This window comes from Pithys albifrons, chromosome 21 (assembly GCF_047495875.1).
Source record: "Pithys albifrons albifrons isolate INPA30051 chromosome 21, PitAlb_v1, whole genome shotgun sequence".
In the NCBI taxonomy this organism is placed as follows: domain Eukaryota; kingdom Metazoa; phylum Chordata; class Aves; order Passeriformes; family Thamnophilidae; genus Pithys; species Pithys albifrons.
This window is the reverse complement of record NC_092478.1, coordinates 5,616,297-5,638,033: the sequence shown is the minus strand read 5'-3', so window position 1 is coordinate 5,638,033 and position 21,737 is coordinate 5,616,297. Positions and strand designations below refer to the sequence as shown.

The window sequence follows — 21,737 nt, the reverse complement described above, 5'->3', positions numbered from 1 at the left end:
AGCAGCTGATCTCTAGTGAGCTATTCAGACATCTACTTGCAGCCTCAGCCAGCACGATCGAGAGCTTCAGGGCCTCCCAATGCTCACCCAGTCAAGCCATCTCCTGTGTGAGTCTCCTCTCAACTTGTTTTCTCTGAGGCAAGTTGTTAAGAGGCAATGGATGCCTGTGTGAAGAAGGAGAGTGAAGCCTTTCTTGTTCAAAGAACTGCTGTCTCATTAGGAGCCCCTTTCATCCATTTATGACCATCAGGTCAATGCTTGCCAAGGTATCACTTGTCTCTCTCAGGGCAATGTGCCATGTTTGGGGCGTGTGGGTGTTTTTAATGTCTCACTATGTCTTCCCCTAACTTGTGTACTAACTTGAGTAGCAGTGAAATACAGACAGGAGGTGGGGGACATGGGGGTAGAGGAGATGTCTGAGTGCATCATGTTTCATGAGGTTTGTACAATTTTCATTGATTTTCCACTGGATAGAACAGTCAAGGTCAGCCACTCAGGGACAGAGGGCTGCTCTTTAAATGAGGGCATTGCTCCAGGATGCAGCCTGCTGCGATGGATGGCAGCAGAGCACCACACATCCTCTGCACCCAGCATGGCACAGGATAATGCCAGCTGCCTCCACTGTGATCACCTGGCAGCTTGTCGTCAAACTGATGCACGCTTATTGTTCTTGTTTTCCATCACCAGTTCTACAACTGGTTTCACTGGCAGCTTTTTGGAGCAGGACCTGAAAATCCCTTTGCTGATGCCTCCAGCCACCCTGATGTTCTGCACTGCAGGTTTGCTGTGACCCTTCCCTGTTCCTTTGCTCCAAGAGACAGGAGCTGCTTGTTGAACAGGTCTGAGGTTGTTTGTGATCAATATAACAATGCAAAGCCGGCAGAAATGCCATTTCAGTAGGAATTGTGGGGTCCTGTTTCTGGTACAGACTTGTGGGTGAACTCTGGAAGCAGCTGGACAGAGCCAGCCCATTGTACATCAGCTGGGAGACATCTCACTGCCTTGCGCCTCAATGAGGGCACTGGCAGCCTCTGCTCGCGGTGACCCCAACGTGCAGCAGAGTAGCAGTGGGGCCAGCAGACACTAGGGGACCCACTGTGCACCTCGGCCCCAGGTTCTGCTCCAGCGACGTGGCCTTTCCCCTGGAGTGAGACTGGTGGAAATTGAGGGGATGGAGGATACAGAGATGTGAGAATGCAGGATGTGTGATGCGGGGATGTGTGAATGAGGGGTGCAGGATGTGGGGACGTGGAATGTGGGTATCTAGGATGCGAGCATGTGAGGATGCAGGGATGTGGGATGTGGGATGAGGGATGCGAGCTCTGCGGATGGGGCTGCGGGGGGCAGCTCCGCCGAGCGGGGCTGGGCTCGGCTGCTGCCGCTACGGCCGCCGCTGCTCCGTGCCGGCACTGACCTCTAGTGGCACCGGCAGCGGCAGCGGCAGTGGCACCAGTGTGGAGAGCAGTAAGGACAGCGCTACTGGCACCAATGTGGACAGCGGTAAGGACATCGCTACTAACACCAGCACCAGTATGGGCAGCGCCCGTGCGGCCTCGTGGGTGTGGGTGGCACTGGGTAACGTTCCCGTCAGGCTGCAGCTCCGGTGCTGCCAGGGCTTCTTGCTGTGGCTGAGGGATGGAGCTCTTGCCTGCGAGCCTGGATGTGGCCGAGGACCTCTGCTGGGTGGGCGCAGATCCCCTCTGCCATGACGGATTCCTGGAATAAACATCTGATTCCTAATGGGATCTGCATCCCGTGTACACTGGAGTTAAACCTGAATTCCGCGCCCTTCCAGGCTGACTACAGGAGTGCTTTGAGACCACAGCTTCCCCCTTCCCATCCCCGCGTTAATTATTGGGGGATTTTTTGCATTTAATTTAAAAATGAGTTTAACTTTGCTTCAAATATTATTTTTCAGCCTAATTGAAACATAGTGTGTGTGTGTTCTAATTGCTTTGAAGAACCTAATAAGAGGCTTCTTAAAGTCTAAAAGCTGGAGGGTTTTAATAAATTTAACATTAGCTTAACATTTCCACGGGGACTGGAAAATATCTACTCATAAGGATATTTGCTTGAGCTAAGCAATGCAATTTGTCCCTTCATGTTATCATGTCTGTGATATGTGAACACACCAATTTTTAATCTTTCTCATTATTTTAGATTTTTTCCCCCAATTTTTCAAGTGTTTTAAAATAAAAGTTGGTTTTATTTCTAAATCTCTGAGGTCTGCAAAAATCGTTGTGCTGAAGCAGGGCTGAGTCAGCTCCTGGGCTCCAGGGGCAGCAGGGTGAGTTTCAGCCTCTTCTCATCCCTCCCCCTGCGTCCCATTACTGCTGCCCTGCCCAACAACAGCAGGACTTCAGAATTACAAATAATAGGTATTTGCTTGAGTAATTAATGCCATTTAGTTTAAATGAAGTTGTTGGATTGTGCATGCAGCACCTGGGTTTGCTGAGCTGTGAAACTAAGTTCTCAAAGATCAGAAAAGTGAGGATTTAGGTCCAGAACATCATCATTTTCAGAAACAGTTTTCAGTGTTATTTGAAGCTCCTTGAAGTAACACTGTGCTCCTGGTTTGCTTCCTGAGACCCCCATAGTGCCCAGAGGCTCCTGAGGGGAACCTCTGACTCAGGCAGGTTTTATCCTTGAATCTATGGGAGAATAGTTCTGCCAGTACTGCCAAGTGAGTTGGCTGGGTGCTCTCACATTAAACAAGGACTGTGACAGAAGTAGGGATGGGGTCTAGCCCCCAGACTGCACTGGTGAAGCCCCCACTCACGCCTGCACACTGTTTGTGAGAGATGGAGTGAGGGAAGGGCTTGGGGAGGCTGGCAGGGGCTCGTTTGGGGGTTTCTTTCCCTCGGTGGCTGTTCTGGAGGCACTCTGGGATGCTCGGTGCAGACTTGCTCTAACCGTTTAAAAGGCTGGAAAACGTCCATTTCCCTGGCGTCCCGGGTGGGATCCAGCTCGTCGGTGGGGGACTTTGGGGTTCACAGAGGGGTACAGGGGGCATTGTGTGCTTCTCTTGCCACCACAGCCCTCTCGGCCGTCCCTCGAGGCTGCCCCGGTGAGGGGCATTGCATAACGCTTTACATAACCGGGCAGGGCGGTGTGGCCCCCCCGCACCTGCCCGGGACCGAGGCACCCCCCCCGTCCCGGGTCCCCCCGGGCGCCGGAGGGGGCGGGAGCGCAGGAGCCAACGCAGCCGGCTCAGCCCCGGGGCCGGTGCTGAGGAGCCGTTGCCGGCTCCGAGCGGGGTGTGCAGGCTGACCCCCTCGCCCAGCGGGCCCCCCGGGATGGCCTCGGGCAAAGCGGCAGGGGAGCGGCGGTGGGAGCTGGTGCGCTGGTGAGTGCGGCGGAGGCCAGGGCGTCCCAGCAGGCTCGGGAAGGGAGACCCGAGAGGGAGATCGGGAGGAGCTCAGTTTATGAGGGGGTTTGGGCTTTGGCGTGGGGGGTGCTCCCACACGGGGAGAGGAGGGGAACCCCTGCGGGGGGGGGGGGTGCCCCCGGGTGGGGTTGAGGGGATGCGGGACCTCGCCCCGGATCTCGGATGCTGTTGGGCACTCCAGCCCCGGCTGTGGGGGTGTGGGCGTCCCGGGTGCGGGGATTCCCGGCGGGGTGGCTGCTCCAGCTGCGGGGGACACGCGGGGATGCAGGAAGAGGGCGGGTCCGTGCTGGGAGGGGGATTGCTGGCTTTTGGGGTTCTGTAGAGGCAAAAGATTCGGATGCCAAAGACTTCCTGCGTCTGGGAAACGGCCCTGCCCGCGCAGGAGGAAGCGTGGGAGCGGCAGCGTGCCGGGGATGCCGGGGTCCCCCCACCCTGGGAGAGTTCCCCGGACACGCGTGGGGTGCTGAGGCGGCTCCGAGCTCTGTCTTGCAGGGATGGGTGCAGGGCGCTGGCGGTGCCCGGAGCAGCCGGGACGGGCTGACATTGGGAACAAGCTTTCTCTGTATTCTTTTATGTTGAATTGTGCAGTTTGTGACGTCCGAAGCTTGTGACTTTTGAGCAGGGCGCTGCGACGATGCCAGGCTTTGGCTGAGTAATTCCGCGGCGATACTGATGGAAGCGCTGGGATGGGGCCCAGGCTGGCCCCGGCAGCTCCTGGGAGGGATCAGAGCCTGAGCCAGGCCAGGGCTGAGTGCCGGAGCCCCAACTGTGGGTGGGAGCCCTGCAATCCCGGGCGAGTAGCCAAAGTGGGAGTCACTGAAGTTCTTTTGTTTTGTTTTGTTTTTTTTCTCTCTTCTTCCCCCTTCTTGCAGCCAAGGACACTTTTTTCTTTGGACACTTAGACCCAAACTCTTACAGTGTCTGCTTTGCCTGGCTGTTCTACATCTCCACTGCCTCACCCCCCACTTCCCAAGGGACACCCTGGCTTCTCTGCCTTCCCTACCTCTGCTCTGTGCGGGGTTATCCTATACCTGAGCTGCAGGGAGCACTGGGACTGCGCCATGCTTGATTGCTTTTACCAAGAAAATTGGTAGGTCACTCTGTGCTGGGGATTCTCAAGGAGCCTTTTGGGTTTCCTTTAGCTGCATCAGGAGGTCCAGGTTCTTGCACCCCTTGCTCCACAGGACTCCACAGCACTGGGCTGGGCAGAGGGGGTTCAGGCAGGCAGCAGAGCCCAGCAGCAGCACAGTGGTTCATAAGGGCTGCACAGAGCTCATGACACTGCAGTGTGCCCCCTCTGCCCCATCAGGGTCCTGTGGCTGGATCCGTCTAGTTAATGTTGGGCATGAACCTCCTGGAGCATCCACATACAGAGGAGAGGACATGAGCTTGCCTCCGTTCTGGCTGAGGTTCATGGACACTGCAGCTGTGTGTGCTTGTGTCTCCAACCACTACCACAGGGATTTTAAATTATTAATTGTTTGCTGATGAATTTTCATGTTCAGAGCAGGGTATGTGAAGTGCAGCTGGCTGCTGGGATGGAGGCAGGCAGCAGGATTTTATTTTAAAAGAAGGGAACAATGGTGGTTACCAGACTTTTCTCACTTGACAGAGAATCCGTGCTTCTCTAATCAAATTCATAATCAACAATTCATCATTTGAATATTACTTAATAAGCCTCAACATCTGGCTTGACATTTGAAATTATGCTCGAAAGGCATTAGCTTGGCCTTGGAGCCACTGATAGCCTCAGGACAGGGCTGGTGTGGGAAGGGCAAGTGGGTATTGAGGACAGGCTGTGCCCCAGGGTGGTGGTAATGAACAGGGGGTGCTGTATATCTGCCTCCCGAGGCTTTACAGGGGAATATCCTGCAGTGCTTTGGAAAGGTTTACTCTTTGTTTTTTTACATGTGACAGTTATGGGTGCTCGTGGGTCTGGCCCAGGGGTCCCGTGTGGTTTGTGAGCTGTACAGAGGCTACAGTTGGCAGTGGGTCCACAGATGCCCATCTAGAAGGTGCAGAGACCCCCTCTCTGAGGGTCACCCTCAAGGAATGCACTGTCCCAGCTACAGCCATGTGCCTGTGGGAGCGTCAGCTGATGGGCAGTGGGGGACAGGCAGGCATGGCACAGGGATGCAGGCATACAGTCTGTGAGGTCATTTTCTGCTCCTACTGAAGAATGTGTGGTGTTGGACTTGCAGCTCCAAGTGGCACTGCCGAGCCAGCCACTCCCTCTGTCCTGCCGCTTCCTCCCCGCAATCCAGCGCTAATGAATATTTCAGTTTCTCTGGGTGTTATTTTTAGGTACGTGCGAGAAGGCCGCTTTCGCATTGAGGAGAGGACACTGACGGCTTTCCAGTGGCTCTACTCACCCCACCAGCACCGCATCGTCAGTCGGGCAGACCTGGGCTCTCCCAGCAGGTAAGAGGGGTACAGGGCTGGGGGGGAGCACTGGCACATCACCTGCCACTGCTGCTTGCTCTGTCGCAAGTCCTTGTGGTTTTGACATGGGCCACCTGAGCCCAGCATATCTGGGAGCCCTGTGGTACCTGAACATCTTGGGCTTTGCTTTAAAATGAAGTCCGGGGGGCAGCAGTTGTACCAGGAGGTGCAAATACCATGTTAGTGCCCTTGGGTTTAAAACAGTGGAAGGGACTTATTGCCTGTCTGCCCAAACTTTGCTTTAAAACTCCCATGCTTTTGGTCAAGCACAAACCTGTCAAGGATCTACTTTATGCATGCAGCACACTTGATATTTACTTCAAAACCAAATGGGAGCCAGGGCCCAGCCATCAGTGATCATTGGAAAATATCTGTTCTGATATCCTGATTTTGTTCAGTGCTTAAATTCTCCCCTTGGGAGCTGGATCCCAGGCATGTGCCATGGCTCTCCCTGCTGATGCATATGCATTGTTGTCTGTTCCCATCCTGTGTTTGATGATAAAACACCATTAACATAAAAGCCTCATGGGCCTACAGACACACAGAGCACAGCATCTGTTCTCTGGCCTGCGAAGAGCTCTGGAACATGCTGAGTCCCCGAGTGGCTGTCACACTAAAAGCTTTTCCCTCTCCATTTCAACAGTAGTTTTGCTCCAAGAGCCCTTAAAGCCCTGAAGTATCTATCTGCCCAGAATTGCATGGAGGAGAACAACAGTGGAAGGGTGGCTGTGGAGGGAGGGAGGGAATGCCCAAAAAGTTCAGCTTTCCCAGGACAGGAAGGGCTGTGGGTGCTCTTCCTGCAGGGTGAGGGGGTTTCTGGGGGTGCAGAGCTTCTGGAACAGGGTGAGGAGGGAGCGAGGGATGTGACAGCCACTCCAGGAAGAGACTTCTAGGAACGTAAGGGCCCGCTGTCCTCGACAGGAGCCATGGCATAGATGCCTGCTGCTGCCAGCTGCTTCCCGTGATGGCAATTCCTCTGCCTGTAACTGCAGAGGCTTTCCAGAAACTGAAATGATGTGCTGGTTATTGATTTTTAACTAATTTTTGCAAATTGCTGTCAGAGGCTGTATTAACCTCACCCTGATGCACGTGCATCATTTGGCATGTGCAAATGAAATGTGTGTAACATCATTTATAATTAATGTTAAGTGCTGTTGGGGTTAATTTCACTAGATTAATTTGATTTGCTGATGGGGTTAATTTCAGTGGATGTGTTTGATTTCCCAGAGGGATGGGAAGTTACCTGGAGCTGTCTGGAGAGTCTGTGGGACATCAGTGGCCAGTTATGAGCAATACCTGCATCTGTCTTATGGGGATAAAACGTTTACCCAGACTGGGGGTGTTGCCCAGGGCAGCCCAAAAGCAAACTGGCTCCTCAGGTCCCGGGTTTGCCAGGCTCTGGCTGTGCTAGCAGACAGGAGAGCAGCGGCGGGGCACTGCCTGCGGCCGGGGAGGGGAGCTGCTCGCCCTGCTGGGGCACAGGGCCCTGCGGTTGGCCGGGCCGGGCCGCTTGTTGCAGCTCCTGCTCCTTGGGATGGGAGCGAGGAGAAAGCCACGTCGAGGATGTGGTGTTGCCTTTAAGCCGCTGCAGACAGAGCAGGGCAGGGCAGGGCGGCAGGAGTCGGCTCTGCCCCCGCAGCCTCGGTGCCCGCGCGCGCTGCGGGATCCCGGGGCCGCGGCGGCGGGCGGGGAGCGCGCGCCGCTCCGCACCGCCCCGCACCGCCCCGCACCGCCCCGCGCGGGGCCGGCATCGCGACCGCGGCGGGATCCGCAGGCGGCGAGCGGCAGGGACGGTGCGGGGCTCCATCCTCAGCGGTACGTACGTGTTCCTGGCAGGGCATGCGGGAGCCCCGCGGGCGGACCCTCAGCAGAGGTGCCCTCGCGGCTCCCGGCTTCTCTGTCTGCGTTCGGAGCCGCGATGGCTGCTCGGGGGCTTGGGGCCGGGACCAGAACCCGGGGGCTCTGCGAGGACTTGGGGCCGGGACTGGGACACAGAACCCGGGGGCCGTGCTGGGGCTTGGGACAGGGATTCAGAACCCGGGGGCTGTGCGGGGGCTTGGGGCCAGGACCGCAAGCGGGACCTGTGTGGGGGGTGACGGCGAGGTGGCTGCCACCGCTGCTCTTAAATACTGACCGTTCAAGGAGGAGACTTCCACAGCTACCCGCTGTCCCCGGCGGTCATGGCGGTGGGGCCTGGTGGGGAACAGGGGGTTCCGTCCTGGGCAGCCCCAGGTGTTCACGCAGAAAAACGCCGTCTGAGCGTCCCTCCGCACCCCATGCCGGTCTGCTGGGGTGACCCTCCCCCGCACTGTCCCTGAACAAGGCTGCAGCTCATCCCTGCCAGGGAAGCAGCACAATGTCTGCTCGCCAGGCTGAGCATTTCCCTTCAACCTGCTCATCCCCGCGGGCAGAGCACCGGTGTTCCCGTTATGGAGCTCCACAGAGCCTGTGAGGGCTGTGTGAGATGTCGCCTGCATCCTTGGTGAATGCAGGGCGTGAGATGGATCCTGCCAGGTGCTGCTGTTTTCTGCGTGCTCCAGGCTCTGCTGTTTCATTTAAAACTGCTTGTTGTTTTAGTAGCAGAAGGGACACAATATCTGTCCACACCGCACGACTTATCAAGAGTTGGAATCATGCCAAAGAGTATAAATTCAGATCCAACATGCATCATGATTGCAGGCATCAGGCTCGCGCTTGCACACACCACGTTTCACAGATACTGTGTTCTCCCTCTGCTGCTGGTTCCTCCCACAGAAGATGATAACCATAGCAGCAAGACCGCCTTTTTCTTTGCTTGTTTGTTTTATCATCCTTCCTGCCCTTCATCCCTAAGCATATCTGTATGGTAGCAGAGTCCTGGATGCTGCTCAAAGGGTGCCTGTCCTGCTATTGCCTGTTGTGTACCTGGTCAGATGCTCTGGTTGTTGTTAGCAGCTGCTTTGGAAACAGAAACAGGACTTCAGCAGCAACAGGAGAAGAGAAATTTTTTCCAGGAGCTAAAAACAGCTCATTCACCCCAGACCTCTTTGCAATTTCATGGCAGTGGATGTATCCCTGCTTCAAGTTAACATCTGTCTACAAGTTGGATGCCAAAACAGAATGAGTGTTTCTTAACTCTGATTTCAGTCTAGTTTGGCTCTTGCAAAAACAACCCAAAATGGTGGAAAAAATCTAGGTGATGTTGGCAAGAGATAGCAGGATTTGGAAAAGCTCAAGTCCGAGCCCTGTGTGCCTTGTTTGCAACATTCAGAGGGAACCACCCGTGCAGATTCCCTGTCTGTTGCTGAAGCCAGGGCACAGAACATGGGGCAGTGGGAGGAACAGCCTCTGTCAGAGGAAGGTGTGAAGGTATGCATTAGGTCAGTGAGCCCAGTGCCCTACTGCTGCAGGCACGATAAAATTACAGAATGGTTTGGGTTGAAGGGACCGTAAAGATCAACCAGTTCCAACCCCCATGTCACAGACAGGGACACCTCACACTAGTCTTTACCATGTCATGTAATGTCTTCACAAACGTGCTGAGCCTTACTTAGGTTTAGGTTTGTTTTTTATTTTTTGTTCCTTTACTTCTGTTATTAGGAAACTGTTCCAGAGAATGTTTGTATTGAAGATTATTAGAAACCTCCTAATTTCCAGCCAAATCATGTTCAGGTCTCTCTCATTCCCATGCTTTCCTCCCGCCCCCACATTTTCCCAGCCCTGGTTTTTAGTTTAAGCTGTTCTTTTTCTGTCTCTCCACCATTCCTTCATTGGCTGCAGTCATCCCCCCACTCCACCCCTCCACCTTGTTTGTTGTGCAAATTGGGCCAAATGCTCTCTGGTTCTTGTCGCAGCTGCCAGTGCCTGCCTGCCACTGGGAATGGGCTTTTGGGAGGTTTGCCCCAGTGCATCCTTCCTCCACCAGTCCCTGCAGTGCCTGGGCAAGCGGGTGATGAGCTCCTGCTCCTCAGTGCAGTGGGGACTGAGGACGGTGGTGTGGGATGCGCGGCGGATGTGCAGGTAGCCATGGTGACAGTGCCCAGGGACCTGGTGCTGGCATGGCAGCCGCTTGCCTGCCTGCAGCAAGGATGCCCTGGGAATAGCAGGGAGCATGGTGGAAGCAGCGATGCCTTCCCTGTCTCTGGAACATCCTGAGCCTGGCACCCTCATGGGCATTGTATGGAGGCACAGAACAACCTTCCTGCGGGGTCCTGGAGAGACACAGTGCATGTGGATGCGAGCCTCTGCTGCTCCCCTGAAGCATCCTCCCTTGGGCTCCACTTGCATGGGAAGGGGATCGTTGGAAGAGGTGGGGAAAACAGGCACAGAAAATTTGTGTGCTTGAACAGGCTTTTCCTTGAGCGAATCTCTGCAGCAAATTTCATGCCCTCACTAGCAAGACAGGGCTCTAAAATGGGTGGACTTGAGAAAACAAGCAACTCTGTGTGTTAAATTCACAATGGGTTGAGAAGAATTCAATGAGCCTGTATGATGAGTTTCTGTGCACAGGCCTGTGATGAGACACAATCTGTGTCTTTCTGCGGCAAAGAGCTGGGTCATGTGATGCTGAGAGAAACCAGTGGGGTTTTAGGGGGGCACAGGCACCTGGTCAGTGCTGAGGGGTGGCTCAGCTGGCACCTGTTGCTTTCCTGGGTTCCCCTCCTCCGTGCTGTGGTCACCTGGGTGTGGGGACCTCCTTAGTGCTGGGCAGTCTCTAGACTGCTGGGAGTGCTGGTGGTGCCATACCTGCATGTACCCCTCTGTTACTACTGTCTGAGAAGTGATGTTTTGCAGGTTGAGTGGTGGCTTCCTCCAGGATTTGTTTTCCAGCTGTTTTCATAGAACTGAGCAGGAGGGATCAGGTTGCCTTGGATGTAAGGATGAGTCCATGAGCCATTAATGATTCCTCAAGGATGTGGAAGAGGAGATGGAGTGTTGTTTGTAGAGTGGGCTGTGCATGACCCTGGTCTCAGGAAGGTTTATCTGGAAGCTCTCCTCAGCTTTCCTGTTCTTTGGCTAAAGCTCTCCTCTTGGGTGACACGCAGTGTCCCCTCCCCAGCGTAGTGGCTGAGGGAGTGCTGTGATGGCCTGTGAGTGCCACTGACCTGAGGCTGTTGGGTGGTAAAGAGTCAACTCTGAGAACAAGCTGGGCTTTGTGGGGAGCTTGCATTTAAGACACTGACTTTTCACTTTAGCAGCAACAAAAGGGGGAGAAAACGGTGTTAAAAATATTTCATGATATTTCATGGACTGAGTCAGAGTTAATTCAGACACTGTTGTCCTTTGCTCTGATGATGTGCACAGTGTGTTCTTCCTGCCAGGACAAAATCTAATATTTCTGGGTACCCACAACCTTCCTTAGAATCATAATAGGAATCTGAATGCCCTCAGAGTGCCGCAGGTGATATTAAAGCACTAATGATGTAATCAGTCTCTTAACGCCAGTAACAAAGGAAAGGATTATCCTGACCTTCCTGAGCACCATCCTGCTCTGAGGTGTCACGAGTGGTGTGGCAGCCCATTCCCAGTGGGCTGAAGCTGTTCACTGGGTTGGGTTGGAGTGATGGGATCCTGGTTCTGGCAGAGGTCCCTGAGAGATATTAATTTAGACTGATGCAGATGGTACTGAGGAGCTGTCCTCCCCCAGGGCTTTGTTCCCTAATTTTGGCTGCTCAGTTATGATTTGGCTGTGTGGACTCCGAAAGGAGGAGGAGTTGTTTTCGCTTTTGTGTTTGAGCCCAACTGTGTGAAATACCTCGGGGGGAAGAGGAGAAGTGAGAAAATGTCATTGCAGAGACTATTTCTGGATGCAGTCCCATGCAGGCGAGGTGGTGCTGGGCAGGTGGTGATGTGGTACCTGGAAGCAAGAGATGATGTGTACCCAGGAGCAAGGGAGACTGGTGGCCTCGGGGGAGCTGGAGCTGCCTCCATGGTATGTTTTTGGTCTTTACCTGGTACAAATGTAGTTTGTCACCTGTATGTGGGGTGGCTGACATGGCCCTCGAGTGCCGCCAGACATGTAGGGATGGGGAGCAGGCTTCCACCCTTCCCTGGGCACTGGTGTGGGGCAAGGTGGGTTTCTATGGGGACTGTCCCACACCCTCTCGGGCAGTGGGAAATGGAGGTATTTTCCTGTGACCATACCAGGGTCCTGCCCTCTTGCACTCCAAAATCCTGGGGGAAGGTATGTGATCTCTCTGTGTTTAGCAGAGATGAGACATGAGGAAGAGCTGCTGGAGTGATTCTGACCTACTGACTGCAGAGACCTCCTGGCAAAGGGGAGTTGGGGCCTACCTTTCTGTGTGTGCCCCTGTCACTGTCCCTGCTTCCATGTCATCTCTGGCAGCTGGGAATTCACACAGGGCTGAAGTGTCAGAACAAGATGTAGTAGCTGGTGCTGATGGTGCTGCAAGGGCAAAGATCTAAGTGGAGAGCTGGACACTTCTCTGGGACTCTCCAAGTTGTTCCCGATGTGGTGCCAGCTCATATCAAAGCTTCTCACAGCTGCTGTCACTCCCTGTCCCACACCTCCATGTGCAGGGCTGCACTGGAGCGCATGTGTTGGGTGTTATTCCAAAGTGCAGCAGAGTCTGGCCTTGCAGAGAGCTCCCTGGTTTTTATTTTCAGGCGTGTTAATTGTGAGCAGCTCAGTAGAGATGGGCAAAAATCAGCTGGGATGAGTGTAAGGACGATGAGACCTGGGGGAAGATGAAGAGAGAGGATAATGTCACACTGCTGTTGATGTAGAGCTTTGACATGGATCATGCAGGCCAGGAGCAAACGTGCTCTAAGCAAATGTCTGCTCCAGATGCTTTGTGGTACCTGAATTATGGCTGCAAAACCTGCAGCTTTTTTATTTTTTTAAATAATGTCCTTAAGAGCTCTAAAATGCAAAGAATTTCTATCATTTCATCCTTTTAAGGCTGTGGGCAGAAAAGTAGGAGTTGAAATAGCTGGATTTCAATCCAAGTTTTTTCCCAGGAGTTGAGTGATTTCTCTCTCCAGCTCCCTGTACCCACACCGCCCCATCCCCCGCCCCTTTCTTTCACACATCAGACAGAATCCAAATGTCTCTCAATTTAAAGCTTTTGGGTGCTTGGATGAAAGCGTTGGGCTAGAGCTGCCTCAGTCCCCGGAGCCAGCACTGCCTGGAGGGCCAGGGCAAAGGGATGCTGTATGTCTGCACCAGACATTGGTTTGGATCACCGAGGTAGGAGGTGAGTGTTCCATAGCCGACCTGGTCAGACCTTGACAGTCAGACTTTTGCTGGCTTTTGAGATGCCTTTGGGATGTGAGCTCTGGGCTCCTGGACCCTGTGAGCATGGTGGATGATGGGTGGCTGAGCAGCTCATCTCCTCCTGGCTGTGGTGCCAGGCTTTGCTCTGGTGTCGCACTGTGGCCTCAGGAAAGTGCAGCTCCCCTGGCCCCTCGATTGCTGAGGGGTGCTCAGGGTTCCCACCCTTCCTCCTCGCTTTGACTAGTGGAGGGTGATCCCCCAGTGTAGCCCAGCCCTTAGTGGGTGCAGGTGTGCACTTGTGGCTGGTTTGGGGAAGTGGAAGGTGTGAGGACACCTGGGCACCATGCCCACCACTGGAACTGGGCTCACTTCCCCACTGCTCTGCTGTGCCCTTCAAAGCCTAAAGCCTGGTGCAGGGAACAGCATCTGCTTTCTTGGGATTTGAGATGGATGAGAGCTCATACCCAGCTAGAGGTCAGCATTTCCATTTCCATGGGACTTCTGAAGCCTGGCTGTTAAAGGATGGTGGGGGTTTGGGTGGTAGTCAGGCTGTAGATGCCACTTCAGCTTTTCAGAGCTGCTGGGGAACCAGAGGAGGGAAAACTTGTGTGCTGGAGGCAGCTGTGTGGGAGCTGGTGGAAGATGGCTTGCCATGCTCTAGGGCAGTGGGATTTGTTTGCCATGAGAGATGAGATAATGGGGTTTTTGCTTACTGAGGTTTGATGCCTCTAATATGATGTCCCCTGAAGGGCACTGGAAGGGTGGCTGGAGGTTGCCCCTGCCAGGGAGCCAACCTTGTGCTATGACTACAGCCCGACCATTTTGGGGGCAGAGAGGAAGGGGCAGATCACTGCGCTGCCACCAGTGACCCTCTGGATTGGGTCTTGGTGGCTGGGGCAGCCTCAGGGCATGATTTTTGTAGGTGACACCGTGCCCATGGCTCAGCCCTGCTGCCCACACAGCACTGCCAGTGGCTCCTGCCTTTAGGAGAAATACGATATTTTTGGTGTGAGGTTGCGAAAAGCCTGTGGCCACGAAAAGAAAAGGAAATGACTTTTTTTGTGGTGTTTGTGTGTGCATGCGCTGCTGCACTGGGGGCAGCTGACCGGGAGGTGCCGGGGTACCCCCCGCCCCAGCACAGAGCCCTGACGCCGTCAGGAAGCGCCACCGTGGCCGTCCCCTGCACGGCTGGCACACGGGTACCACTGCCCCATCACTGCTGCCCCGGTGGCCACAGCGCCCAGGCAGCAGCGAGCCACCACCATGTTCCAGAGGAAGCGCAGCGTCTCCTTCGGCGGATACGGCTGGTGGGTGCCTTCCCTTTCCCTCCCTCCCTCACTGCTGGGAGCCATGTGAGGAGCTTTTCTTCCCCCTGCGGCTTCAGAGGAGGAAGCACCATGCGCTGCAATAGGGTGCCCTCATGGCAGTGCCCTTCCCACAGCCCTGTGCCAACACAAGCATGTGGGTATTGGGAAGGACCTTCTTTCCCCTGTGCTTGCAGGAAGCCTGGCACAACGTCAACCCAGCAAAGCCCTGTGAGCCTTGCAAGTGCCAAACAGTGAGGGGACCTCCTCTGGAGTTCATAGTGGGTTCCTCTGGGCATGTCATTTACAGGAGTTTCTGTGCCCCTGCACCATTCTCTTGCTGCTGAGCGCCCGCTGCCTGCTCCTCTTGTGCCCGGGCAGCCATGCTTACAGCCACCTTTGGCACGTTGTGGTATGCAACAAGGTCCCACCTGGTCCATGACAGGTTCCTGGCACCACTGGCACCTCCGTGAGTCATTCCTGCTTTGTCTGTCTTCAGCAGAGCACCACAGCTTTTGCCTGCACCCTGAGTTCAGCAGGACTGTTTGCTCCTGTACCTTCCCTCCGAGAAGTGTTGATCTGTAGGGAAATAGCTTGAGAAAACGGCACTGTTGTCTCTGTGCCCTCCCTCCAGATCCCCTCTCCAAGGTGTTTTATGCACATTCCAAGTCTGTGCTGCATGGTTGTGATCAGCCCTTGGGAACTTCTGGCCCAGTTGGTGACGCTGTAATGGTGTTGGGTGTTTGGGGCACAGAGTTGTTCTGCAACAGATGTAGGGGCCGGGACTGGGCAATAGCAGCCCCAGGGCTTTGTGCAGAAATGTGGTGCCGTGGGGTTGGAGCTGCCTGAGTCCGGCTGGGGGAAATGCTGAGTAACTGCGAGGTCTGTGGGAGGGCAGGCGGCGCGCCGAGGCTTTCAGCAGAGTCCCCTGGGACTGAGCGCACGCCTCGCTGAAACCAAGCATACAAACAGGAAGGGTGCACTTGGATAAACTGTACAAATAAGCTATGTGCTTTTGAACAGCTCTGCCCCACAGTCTCTGTTGGGAGCAGTGGCTCTGGGACCCTTGACTGCGTTGGGGGCATCCCAGGAGTTTCCCGCTGCGGCGGAGCAGAGCCGTGATCCCGCTTCGGCAGAGGCGTTCAGGGGCAGCTGCGCTTTATTCTGTTGTTTTTCTGCTGTGCTTTGGCCGTTGCAGGAAAAAGACAACGGCGATCTGGAGAGTCCCTCGGAAATGCTGATGAGAGAGGGGGCTGTGCTGGCTGGTGGGAGGGGCTGTGTCGGCTGCGGAGGGGCTGCACTGTCTGTTGGTTGCTGTGCCGGCTGCTGGCTGGGCTGTGCCACCATCACAGTCAGGGCTGGAGGGAACAGGGCATGGGCTTTCCTTTAAACACCAGCGCCGGTGTCTGCATGGTGAGAGATCCAGGCTGGGAGTGCGGGCGAAGGAGCCCCATTCTTCATGTGCTGCCAGGGGAGTGCTCATGGGGGTCGGTGCACATCTACCCGTGTCCTTGGGTAAAATGCTCCTGTGAGCATCCAGGAGAGCCCTTCCGTGGGCGTTTATGGGAAAAAAGGGACTTGCTACAGCCCTATACCTGCACCTACATCTTCTCACGGTCCCAGCGCACCCACCCTTCCTGTGGGGCCGGGTTTGAGATGGCCGGGCACACCCAGCCACTTCTCGCTGTGGCTGCACTTGCTATTTCCAACCTCTGCTGGGCTAGAAATGTTTTGGGTTTTTTTGCTCTCCGCCGGCTGCATCTGCTACAGGCGAGGTCCCAGAGCAGCCCACTTGTCTTGGGGGGCAGATGCAGTGTCCTTACTTGTGTCCTCACTTTGGCTGTAGGGATGCACATGGTGAGCAAAGCCATTGCGTTCTGCCTCGGGACCCGGTGCTGCCCAGGGCCAGGTAGTCCCAGGACTGTACCAGTGCACAGGCATGGGGTGTTTCACTTCACCTCCTTGGGAGTAGGGCAGGGCAGGGCAGACAAACGGCTTTCACAGTCATAGTGCAACTGCGGTTACCCTAGCAGAGGAGTTTCTTTCCTGTGTGTTTCTTTTTTTTTTTGTCTTTTTTTCTTCTCTCTCTAAGAGGCCGAATAACAACTGGTTTTTCTTCCCATAGTTCCAGATGGAGCCACTCATGCAGCCTCCACTTGGGCACCGGTCCCACAGGAGCTGCCCCATCCACCCACTGTCCCTGAGACCCTTTGCACCTCCCAACAAGTTTAGGAACAGCTTTGCCTCCCAGCACATTCTGATGTTCAACCTGATTTAATGATCAACAAGGTCTGGGCAGGTTTGTTAGGTATAACATGACAATAGCAGGTGCCCTAGGTCTATTTTTAAGAACAGCAGCATGCTGTCTTTCCAGGGCGTAGAGAATGGGAGCTGGTGTTTGGGGAAATGCCTGGAATAGAGCTCCTGTGGCTGTGGAGTTTTAGGAGTGCAATGGTGGTGCAACAGAGGGACCGTGGGAAGGGTGATGGTGCCTCTTTCCTTGTCCCTGTCAGACTCAGCTTGTGGTACAGCGTGCTGGGGACCTGGCCCTGCTGTGTCACCTGCGGGTGCAGCCACCTCGTGACAGCAGAGCCCAGCTGTGGGATGGTGAAGGTAAAGCTGTGAGTGGAGGGGAAGCTGTGTTTCCTTTGTGATCACGACACAAAACAAGAGGGGGTCGGGGTGCTCTTTTTGCTGTTTGGTCTCTTTTGAGATGTGGAATTGCTTCCATGTGGCAGATAACAGATCATTTGCAATGACTGCCAAAAGACATTGTTTTGCATTTTGAGACATTACTATGACTTGCATTAATTAATATTAATATTACTCTAACCATAATGATTCTGTGGAGATGGGCACTCATTAATGGTGCCAAGGAAATGAGTGAATCAACTGGGCCTCCTGGTCCTGTGTAAGCCAGCAGGCACTGGGGCTACTCTGTACTCTGTCTGCCCCAGGCAGGGTCACATTTGTGGGGTTTGGTGGGATCTTCCCAGTGTGTCAGGTCTGTCACAGGTCCATCATGTGTAAATACATGTTTTATGGGAGCTGTGCTTTGGAGATAGCCAGGACATGGTTATGTCCTCCTCTGCTGCCCAGCTCACCTTCGGCATTCCATGTGGGGAGGCAGCAGTTCTGTGCTGGTCACCACCAGGAAAGAACTGGGGTGGTCCTGTCTTGCTTGCTGCCAAGCTTCACTTTGGGTTAAATTATGGCTGAATTTGTTTCCTAATGAAGTCTTTCAGTGGTGACTGTCATGTCAGCCAGAACACTGGCACCTCTGAAGGAGATGCTGAGGTTGGATTTGGCAGCAGCCTCCAGCACCCCAGCCATCCAGCTATGTCTGCAGCCCTGTGCCCTCAGTAATGCTCTCCTTTGTTCTCTCCCCAGGATCGACAAGACAATGCTGGCCAGCCTGAAGATCAAGTGAGTACCTGGCTCTTCTCTTGCATAGTGATTTTATGTGAAATGTGTAGTGCTGGGAGCTAGGTCTGTGTGTGGAATATGCTTTCCTGGGATCTGGGTTCCAGCTGGCGCAGTGGAGTCCAGCCATGTCCACCCATTCCAGGGCACGTGCTTGGTGCATGTCCCGTAGCCTGATCTACTAAAACTCTAAGGTGCATCAGGCACTGAGAGATAATACAGTGACACGATTGCTATGAGATCAGTGGGATGAGATGTGCACAGGCCAACTCACAGGGTGCCAACTCACAGGGCACCGCCTCTGCCTTGGGTGTAGTGGAGGTGGCAATCAGCGGGACAGGCTGGTAATGAGCTTCTGGGTGTAAATCCAGTGCAGTCTGGAAGTTTCATATTTTGTTTTTCAGTAAGGTAGTCTGGAGAGGGGGTCGGTGTCAGTGGGAGAGTGAGTGCCCATAACCCAGCTCCTCTCTCATGCTGCTGAGGAACACTCAGCGCTACTCTGGAGAGGGTGGAGATGTAGCTGTGGCCCACGAGGGTCTGTGGACTGGCAGTATTGCTTGGTGGGTCCATCCCAGATTAGCTACAGACTTGTTGGACAATGTTGGTGTGGACTGTGGCACTTTGGGAAGACAGGGGCTGGGCCAGGTCTTGCGTTGTGGTGGAGCAAGGCATATGGGGTCACTGCTCCTGCTGGGAAATGTCATTGGCTGATGGGGAAGAGCAGGTGAGGAAGGTCTGGGAATGGAAGCACCGATGCTCTCTCCTCCCCCAGCTCGAGTGGTTGTCTGGGACCTGCTTCCTGTTCCCACCAGCTTTGTCCTCCCAGCTGCATGTCTGGGGCACCAATCCCTTCCCTTCCCTCCCCCTGAGGTGCATCCTTCCCTCTTCTGGATTCCCAATAAGCTCCCCAGGTCAGGGGTTCTCCATGGAGAGCACACAGGCAGCTTCAGCACTATAAGCTTCACCCTGTGCTGATACAGAAATATTCTGCCCAAGTCTCCCCTGGGCTCCGGGCAATGTGTAGGGTGACAGCTCATGCAGTTTCTCTCTATAATCATTACTTGTGCAAATTATTCATTAATGGAAAAGTATCTGGAAAGCCTGGGGGAGCGGCTGCCTGAACGAGCCAGCAAATGCCCATTGTAAATGGCACAGCAGAATCATTGGTGCTAAGCTCATTGCTCAGGTTGTGCTGAACTAATGAGAAGTTTAAATCAATGTTTAATGCTTTGGGGAGTGGAGGGAATTCTCTGCAGACTTTTCTTTTCCTGTGAAGCTCAGAAGGACTGAGTTGCTCCTTGTATTGTGCCACACACTGTGCCCTGATTTTTTTCCAGGCCTGGTGCAGCAGTTCTGCTGCAGAAACCCCATGTACCCTCCTGTCCCTACTCTGTGCCAGGCAACTAGTGCCACACTTGGAACATTGTGGCAGTGCTGTGGATATGCTGCCATGCTCCTGCCTGCGCACATGAGGGTCTGAGTCCACATTTCTCTCTCCCTCTTTCTGCTTCTGCCCTGGCCAGTGGAGAGAGTTTCCTTGGAGCTTTTAATAGCCCTTTGCAGCTATTGCTTCCCACTGCCCTGTAATGCTTCTGGTCTGTGGGGAGGTTGCTTCATTAAGTGGTTCTGTAATTGGGTCCCAGCCACGTTTGATACTGGTAAAAGCTTTCAAAGTTATAAAAATATAATAAACCCAAAGTTTTGGTTTTCTAGCACCCTCTTGTTATTGCTGCAGCCTCTGGCTGAGTGTCCTGGCTTAACCCACAACATGGAGGCATGAGGCAAGAGCAATTTTCTTTCCCTGTATAAGTTATTAACAAAAATCTAAGCCGCTTTCTACATGCCCTGGGAGCACCTCAGGGAGTCTCGTGCTGCTGCAAACATCAACACTGACTCTCAGAAACATGGCAGTGTGCAGTGGTGGATGTAGTCCCTCAAATTTGGTGTTTTGGTGAGGATGGAGTGTGTCAGGGGGAGGGCTGAGCGAGGCACCAGGATGCAGGGCAATCCCTGCCTGACCTCCATCAGGATAAACTCGCCCACGCAGGTGGCACTGGAGCATCAAAGCAGTTTTCCCTTTGCCTGTCTCTTCTTTTTCTTCTTCAGTTTGGGTTTCATTTGTTCCTATGGCAACCATAGGAGGGACTGGACAGCATGAGTAGACACTGTGAAATGGGAGGTGATGGGTGGAGAGCCCTGGCATCACAGGCAGGGGCTTGGCTGACCCATCGAGTGATGTGTGCTGACAGACGTGCCATTGCGGCACTTGAGCAGGGAAGGTGCTGCAGAAGATCCAAGCATCCCTGTGCAGCTGCTGTCAAGTGGCCATGCTTGCTGCTGGGCCTCTGAAATGCCCAGGAAGTTCTGGTGAGTTTGAGTCTGACTCTCTCCCTGGGACCTGTGCCATGGCCATGGCCATTGGGCAGAAGAGAGCTTGGGCACCCAGCCAGGAGTTGGCATGCCCTGTGCCACCACTTGGGTTTGAAAATGCCCTGGCCACAGACCAGCCCTGGCTCTGGAATCCACTGTCCTGGGACAGAAGGAAGCTGAGCCTCTGGCTGCCATGGGGAGCCATGGGCTGTTCTGGGGAGCTGGGACACACTCCACTCTCATGTGGCTGAGGGCTGTTCTGGGGGAGCCTCATTCCTCCTCCTTTCTGGAACAAGCTGGCAGAGTGGTGTCCTGCAGGGGGTTCACCAGCCTCTGCCTGCTGCTGTCTCTCCAGCCTCTGCACTCTGGTTATTTGCTCACTGGTATTGATGGGATGTACTGAGAAACCGTGGAGTATTTAACAAAAAAGAATGAGTAAAAAATTTCCTCCTTCGGGTGAAGAGTCACCTCTTCCTTTAGCCTTATAAAGAAAAAATAGCACTGAAATAATCATGTCTCCATGGAATGGAAGAGCCATGTACAGCAATTACTGGGAGTCAGCATGTGTGCAGTCAGAACTCACATGAAAGAGCATGTGATGCTCCTCCGCTGGTGGGAGCAGGAAGATGAAGGTGGGAAGAGTTGAAAGATTTACTTGACCTTCGTAAAACGAGCTGTGTCCAGGCTTGAGGCTCTTTAATATTTGATGGGCTGGAGCTGAGTTAATGGGAAGATGTGGGAATGATGTAGCTTTTTGGCGAGGGCTGCACTGACTATTGCACTAATCTTGGAGGTTTGCACTTGGGTCCTGTGAGGACAAGGTCTGGCAAGCAGATTGCATCTAAGTAAATTCCTTTGACTTATTAGCACTTTATAAATGGATAATTGCATGCAAATATATGTTTTTCAATTATGCTTAGCTGGAGTAACACATGCAAAGGAAACTCTATCAAAACTACGGCAGCTCACAGGGAGGCAGGCGGGCTCCCTTGCTTTGGAACTGCTCCTCTCTGGGTCTGCTGAGCCTGGAGCCAGCCCAGTGGAAACTCCAGCAGTGACCCCCCACCTGCTGACATGCCTAGGGATGGTTATCCCAGCTCTAGAGCCTGATGGGACCCCCAGCAGTGATCCTGCCTGCAAGAGTGCCAGGGGATGGTTATCCCAGTTCTGGTGTGGACATGCCGGGGAAGGACTGAACATGTGGGGCAGGTGTGCGAGGGGTGCCCCGGGGTTTGGAGTGAACTTTAAACCCTATTAAAACCAGTGCTGAGCTGGAGGGACAGAATGAGGCCAGGCTGAGCCTCTCAATGGACCTGTGCTTGATGGGTGTTAGTCGGGCACCTATTAAAGTACAGGGCTGTGGCAGCTTGGAGGCTCGTGGCCAGACACGGCATGCCAGGCAAAATGAGTCCATGTGTTGGCAGTGGGTCTTGTGCTGGGTCCATGCTGGGATGAAGCCCCTCACAGTGCCAAGGAACTGCAGGCACATGGCCAGGGACGGTGACAGGTCCCTGCTGCTGCTGCAGGCACTGTCTGCCACTGTCCCCGGTCGCCGTCTGCTGTCCAAGTTGCCTGCTGGGATGGTGACAGGGGC

General features: G+C 54.2%; 1 protein-coding gene across 1 annotated transcript in view; it reads left to right on the top strand.

Annotated features, from left to right (window-relative positions):
- Nucleotides 1-7,578: 7,578 nt before the first annotated feature.
- Nucleotides 7,579-21,737, top strand: part of RAP1GAP2 (RAP1 GTPase activating protein 2) — a 52,628-nt gene continuing 38,469 nt past the window's right edge. Inside the window, exons 1-2 of the mRNA XM_071574791.1 lie at nucleotides 7,579-7,645; nucleotides 17,741-17,776. Coding sequence (XP_071430892.1) covers nucleotides 17,754-17,776 — 23 coding nt within the window. The 5' untranslated portion in view covers nucleotides 7,579-7,645; nucleotides 17,741-17,753. The remainder of the gene's footprint in view (nucleotides 7,646-17,740; nucleotides 17,777-21,737) is intronic.